This window comes from Oncorhynchus mykiss, chromosome 15 (assembly GCF_013265735.2).
Source record: "Oncorhynchus mykiss isolate Arlee chromosome 15, USDA_OmykA_1.1, whole genome shotgun sequence".
NCBI lineage: Eukaryota > Metazoa > Chordata > Actinopteri > Salmoniformes > Salmonidae > Oncorhynchus > Oncorhynchus mykiss.
Genome location: NC_048579.1, coordinates 68775619 through 68781618, shown reverse-complemented (window position 1 = coordinate 68781618; position 6000 = coordinate 68775619). Strand labels below are relative to the sequence as shown.

The 6000-nt window shown below is 44.4% G+C and overlaps 1 protein-coding gene across 2 annotated transcripts in view; it reads right to left on the bottom strand.

The window, feature by feature from the left end:
* Positions 1-6000, bottom strand: part of LOC110506716 (plexin-A4) — a 488023-nt gene that overhangs the window by 105045 nt on the left and 376978 nt on the right. For both annotated transcript variants that reach the window (XM_036945082.1, XM_036945083.1), the window contains exon 12: positions 1906-2096. In XM_036945082.1, the coding sequence (XP_036800977.1) occupies positions 1906-2096 (191 nt within the window). The remainder of the gene's footprint in view (positions 1-1905; positions 2097-6000) is intronic.

The following is a 6000-nucleotide window of genomic DNA, read 5'->3' as shown; positions in this document are numbered from 1 at the left end:
GAGCCAGGTTACCACACTGAGCCAGGTCACCACGCTGAGCCAGGTTACCACACTGAGCCAGGTCACCACATTGAGCCAGGTTACCACACTGAGCCAGGTCACCACACTGAGCCAGGTCACCACACTGAGCCAGGTTACCCAGGTCACCACACTGAGCCAGGTTACCACACTGAGCCAGGTTTCCTAGGTCACTACACTGAGCCAGGTCACCACATTGAGCTAGGTTACCACACTGAGCCAGGTTACCACACTGAGCCAGGTTACCACACTGAGCCAGGTCACCACACAACGGGTGTGTGTTCCGTTCTGAGGTGAGTGATAAACAGGGTGAATGGGCGCTCTTAGCCTAGCTCACTGGGTTAACCATGTGTGTGACTGATCCCTCAGTAGCAGGCAGATGTGGAGTTCTATCAGCATTGGCAAGTTGTGTGTATAAGCAGACTAACACATTGGGATGAGTAATGAGCAATGAGTAATGAGTAATGAGTAATGACCAATGCGTAACGAGTAATGACCAATGAGTAATGAGTAATGAGTAATGACCAATGAGTAATGAGTAATGATCAATGAGTAATGAGTAATGATCAATGAGTATTGAGCAATGATCAATGAGTATTGAGCAATGTGTGTAACGGCTTTCTTTTATCTCCTCCTCGGACGAGGAGGTGTAGCAAGGATCGGACCAAAATGCGGCGTGTAGATTGCGATCCATGTTTATTTAAACTGAAGCAACACGAATCTAAATACAAACACTACAAAACAATAAACGTAACGAAAACCGAAACAGCCTAATACTGGTGCACATACACACAGAACAAGGACATCAAGACACTAAGGACAATCACCCACGAAACACTCAAAGAATATGGGTGCCTGGTTCCCAATCAGAGACAACGATAAACACCTGCCTCTGATTGAGAACCACTTCAGACAGCCATAGACTTAACTAGAACACCCCACTAAGCTACAATCCCAATACCAACACACCACATACAAAAACCCATGCCACACCCTGGCCTGACCAAATAAATGAAGATAAACACAAAATACTTTGACCAGGTCGTGACAATGTGTAATGAGTAATGAGTAATGACCGATGAGTAATTAGTAATGAGTAATGACCGATGAGTAATGACTAATGACCAATGAGTAATGACCAATGAGTAATGAGAAATGAGTAATGACCAATGAGTAATGAGTAATGACCAATGACCATTGAGTATAGAGAATTGACCAATGACCATTGATTATTGAGTATTGAGCATTGAGAATTGACCAATGACCAATGACCATTGAGTACTGAGAAATGTCCAATGACCAATGTCCATTAAGTATTGAGTATTGAGTAATGAGTAATGAGAAATGAGTAATGAGTAATGAGTAAATGAGTAATGAGTAATGAGTAATGAGTATTGAGTATTGAGTAATGAGTATTGCACATAGCTGTTACTGTTACTGTCCCTAATTGAAGTCCTGCAGAAAGAAAACTATGATCAAGATGATTCTAATCTTGTCCAAATGAGAGGTGTCTATCAGCTGTCAGAGGGCGACAGTGTGTCTTGTGTTCATAACGTATATGTCGACACCATCAGCAGTCACTCTACTGATGTGACAGTGTGTGTTCTCCCCTGGGTGACAGAGTGTGTTCTCCCCTGGGTGACAGTGTGTGTTCTCCCCTGGGTGACAGAGTGTGTTCTCCCATGGGTGACAGTGTGTGTTCTCCCCTGGGTGACACAGAGTGTGTTCTCCCCTGGGTGACAGAGTGTGTTCTCCCCTGGGTGACAGTGTGTGTCCTCCCCTGGGTGACAGTGTGTGTTCTCCCCTGGGTGACACAGAGTGGGTACTGGTGGTGTGTGTGTGTGTGCGTGTGTGCGTGTGTGTGTGTGTGTGTATCTGCATTCTCACCTGGGTGATGCGTGGGTGGGTACACTTGCTGTTGAGTCCATTGCGCTCCAGCCACTGGCTCTCAGGGTGGGGACAGTGCTGCTTGAGGGTGCAGCGGTTCTCCCCCTTACACCACACACAGCCAAACAGGGGGTCTGCCTTCAGACACAGGCCACAGCTACCCCTCTGGGCATCACACTTGTACAGGTGAACTGATGGGGGGGGGGGGGGGGGGGGGGGGGGGGTCACAGGGAGAGATCAGGTTAACACAGCACGCACATATACTTGATTTCAATCAGTCAATCAATCACATGCATTTATAAAGCCATTTGTACATCAGAGATTGTAACGAAGTGCTTTACACCCAGTCTAGATTTAAAATGATAGCCTTCATGATGTATATTGGTAAATGTGGGTGAGAACTGTTCAGAACTGGTAGATCAATCACAGTCAGCATTTTAGTATTTCCAGAACATGGACAGTATTTGAATCATATTGTGGAAAGCATAATTTGTTGATAATGTATCTCTGTCCCTTGCTCTCTGTCTCAATCCTTCTCTCTTGCTTCTGTCTCACTCCCCCCCCCCCTCTCTATCTCTTCCTCCCTCCCCCTCTCTCTCTCTCTCTCTTCCTCCCTACCTTCCTCTCTCTCTTCCTCTTCCTCCCTACCTTCCTCTCTCTCTCTCTTCTTATCTCTCGCTCCCTCCCCCCTCTCTCTCTTCCTCCCTACCTTCCTCTCTCTCTCTTCTTATCTCTCGCTCTCTCCTTCTCTCCCTCATTTAGCTCATTTGGATGCCTCTGCTCATCCACTAGTTTAACATTTAATCTCCATGGAAACCGGACAGGTTTTTAATTGCCATTAGATGCTTGTGTGATTTGTCCATCAAATGATGCCTCCAGAGTAGCCTTCTCCCTGGGTAGCTAATGGGAGAGAAGAGGAGGAGGAATTCATCTTTAAACTCTCCCTCTCTCTCTCCCTCTCTCTCTCCCTCTCTCTCTCCCCGTCTCTCCATGGACACAAAATGTTTCTATATATCCATTCAAATGTGAACACAAATGTGAGCGCAAATAAATCTAAATGCAAAGCCAGCGAGGTGCAGTTAATCATTGTCATTGGTGATTCTATTTGTACTGTATGGGTTTAAACCAACTAGTACCATCATGCATGGTTTAGTCCTTGTACATATATAATATACAGTTGTAGTCGGAAGTTTACATACACCTTAGACAAATACATTTCGACTCAGTTTTTCACAATTCCTGACATTTAATCCTAGTAAAAAATCCCTCTTAGGTCAGCTAGGATAACCACTTTATTTTAAGAATGTGAAATGTCAGAATAATAGTAGATGTAATTATTTAGTTTTTATTTCTTTCATCACATTCCCAGTGGGTCAGAAGTTTACAAACACTCAATTAGTATTTGGTAGCATTGCCTTTAAATTGTTTAACTTGGGTCAAACGTTTTGGGTAGCCAAGCTTCCCACAATAAGTTGGATGAATTTTGGCCCATTCCTCCTGGTGTAACTTAGTCAGGTTTGTAGGCCTCCTTGCTCACACAGGCTTTTTCTACCCACACATTTTCTATATGATTGAGGTCAGGGCTTTGTGATGGCCACTCCAATACCTTGACTTTGTTGTCCTTAATAAGCCATTTTGCCACAACTTTGGAGTATGCTTGGGGTCATTGTCCATTTTGAAGACCCATTTGCAACCAAGCTTTAACTTTCAGACCAATGTCTTGAGATGTTACTTCAATATATCCACATAATTTCCCTACCTCATGATGCCATCTATTTTGTAAAGGGCACCAGTCCCTCCTGCAGCAAAGCAACCCCACAACATGATGCTGCCACCCCTGTGCTTCACGGTTGGGATGGTGTTCTTCGGCTTGCAAGTGTTCCCCTTTTTCCTCCAAATATAATGATGGTCATTATGGCCAAACAGTTCTATGTTTGTTTCATCAGACCAGAGGACATTTCTCCAAAAAGTACGATCTTTGTCCCCATGTGCAGTTGCAAACCGTAGTCTGACTTTTTATGGCGGTTTTGTGCCTGTTTTCTCCAGCATCTTCACAAGGTCCTTTGCTGTTGTTCTGGGATTTAGTTGCACTTTTCATACCAAAGTACGTTCATCTCTAGGAGACAGAACGCGTATCAGAAGCTTTTAAAGCCATGACATAATTTTCTGGAATTTTCCAAGCTGTTTAAAGGCACAGTCAACTTAGTGTATGTTAACTTCTAACCCACTGGAATTGTGATACAGGGAATTAAAAGTGAAATAATCTGTCTGTAAACAATTGTTGGAAAAATTACTTGTGTCATGCACAACGTAGATGTCCTAACCGACTTGCCAAAACTATAGTTTGTTAACTTCTCTAGGGTAGAGGGCAGCATTTGGAATTTTGGATGAAATGCGTGCCCAAATTAAACTGCCTTCTACTCAGGCCCAGAAGATAGGATATGCATATCATTTGTAGATGTGGATAGAAAACACTCAGTATTGTTGTAATTGTCATTATTACAAATAAATAAATAAAAATCAGCCAATTAATCGGTATTGGCATTTTTGGTTCTCCAATAATCGGTATCAGTAGCAGCGTTGAATAATCCTAATCGGCCGACCTCTAATGCAGATACATCAACGCAGACCAATGTCAGGCTTGGAATCATCAGGCCAAAAGGTATTTCCCGCTGTGCATGAACAATGAGGACATTCACTGTGATGTGGATGAGAATTTATGGCCAAATGCTCAAAAGGGAAAGGGAACAAGACAGGCTTGATGCAAATTATTGCATGCTAAATGTTATGTTTTATTTTCATTCATTTAATTGAATGCTCTCATTACATTTCACAATAAACTTATATTTTGAATCAATGGTTGTGTGGTGAGAGCTGTTCACAATCCAAATAAATGCACACTGACAGGTTTTGAATGAAAGACTGGCTGCTTTACAAGTGTGACGAGTTGTGAAAATAGTACCAAAGTGATAACAAAAGACTGTATTAACCATTACTAGATAGATAGATAGATAGATAGATAGTCACTGTTAGTATAGCATATTGAATATTCTCTTTTAGTGTATGCATGTGTGGTCTGTGGTAATATGCTGCTGGGCAGAGGGAGACAACTGACAGAGGAAGGCGTGAAGCTCACAAGCACCACAGAGGAAGTTGTGAAGCTAACAAACACAACAGAGGAAGTTGTGAAGCTAACAGGCACCACAGAGGAAGTTGTGAAGCTAACAGGCACCACAGGGGAGACGAGAGATAGTGAGAGAGAGGGAAAGAGAGAGGGAGAGAGAAAGAGAGAGAAACAGAGAGAAAGAGGAGCGAGAGAAAGGAGAGATTGAGAGAGAGAGAGGGGTGGAGAGAGAGAGACAGAGAGAGGGAAAGTAAAGAGATGGGACTGGAGAGATGGAAAAAGGCAAGAGGACGTGGTGAGACGAGCGGTGTGAAGCTAACGAGGTGAACAGAAGGAGGGAAAATGGAGGAAGAGAGAGAGAAAGGAGAGAGGGAGAGAGAGGGGGAGAGAGAGAAACAGAGAGAGAGGAGAGGAGGAGAGAAAGGAGAGAGGGAGTGAGAGAGAGAGACAGGGAGAGGGAAAGCGATGGCGACTGGAGAGAGAGAAACAGAGAGAGAGGAGAGGAAGAGAGAGAGAGAAAGGAGAGAGGGAGAGAGAGAAACAGAGAGAGAGGAGAGGAGGAGAGAGAGAAACAGAGAGAGAGGAGAGGAGGAGAGAGAGAAACAGAGAGAGAGGAGAGGAGGAGAGAGAGAAACAGAGAGAGAGGAGAGGAGGAGAGAGAGAAACAGAGAGAGAGGAGAGGAGGAGAGAGAGAGAAAGGAGAGAGACAGAGAGAGGGAAAGTAAAGAGATGGGACTGGAGAGATGGAAAAAGGCAAGAGGACGTGGTGAGACGAGCGGTGTGAAGCTAACGAGGTGAACAGAAGGAGGGAAAATGGAGGAAGAGAGAGAGAAAGGAGAGGGAGAGAGAGGGGGAGAGAGAGAAACAGAGAGAGAGGAGAGGAGGAGAGAAAGGAGAGAGGGAGTGAGAGAGAGAGACAGGGAGAGGGAAAGCGATGGCGACTGGAGAGAGAGAAACAGAGAGAGAGGAGA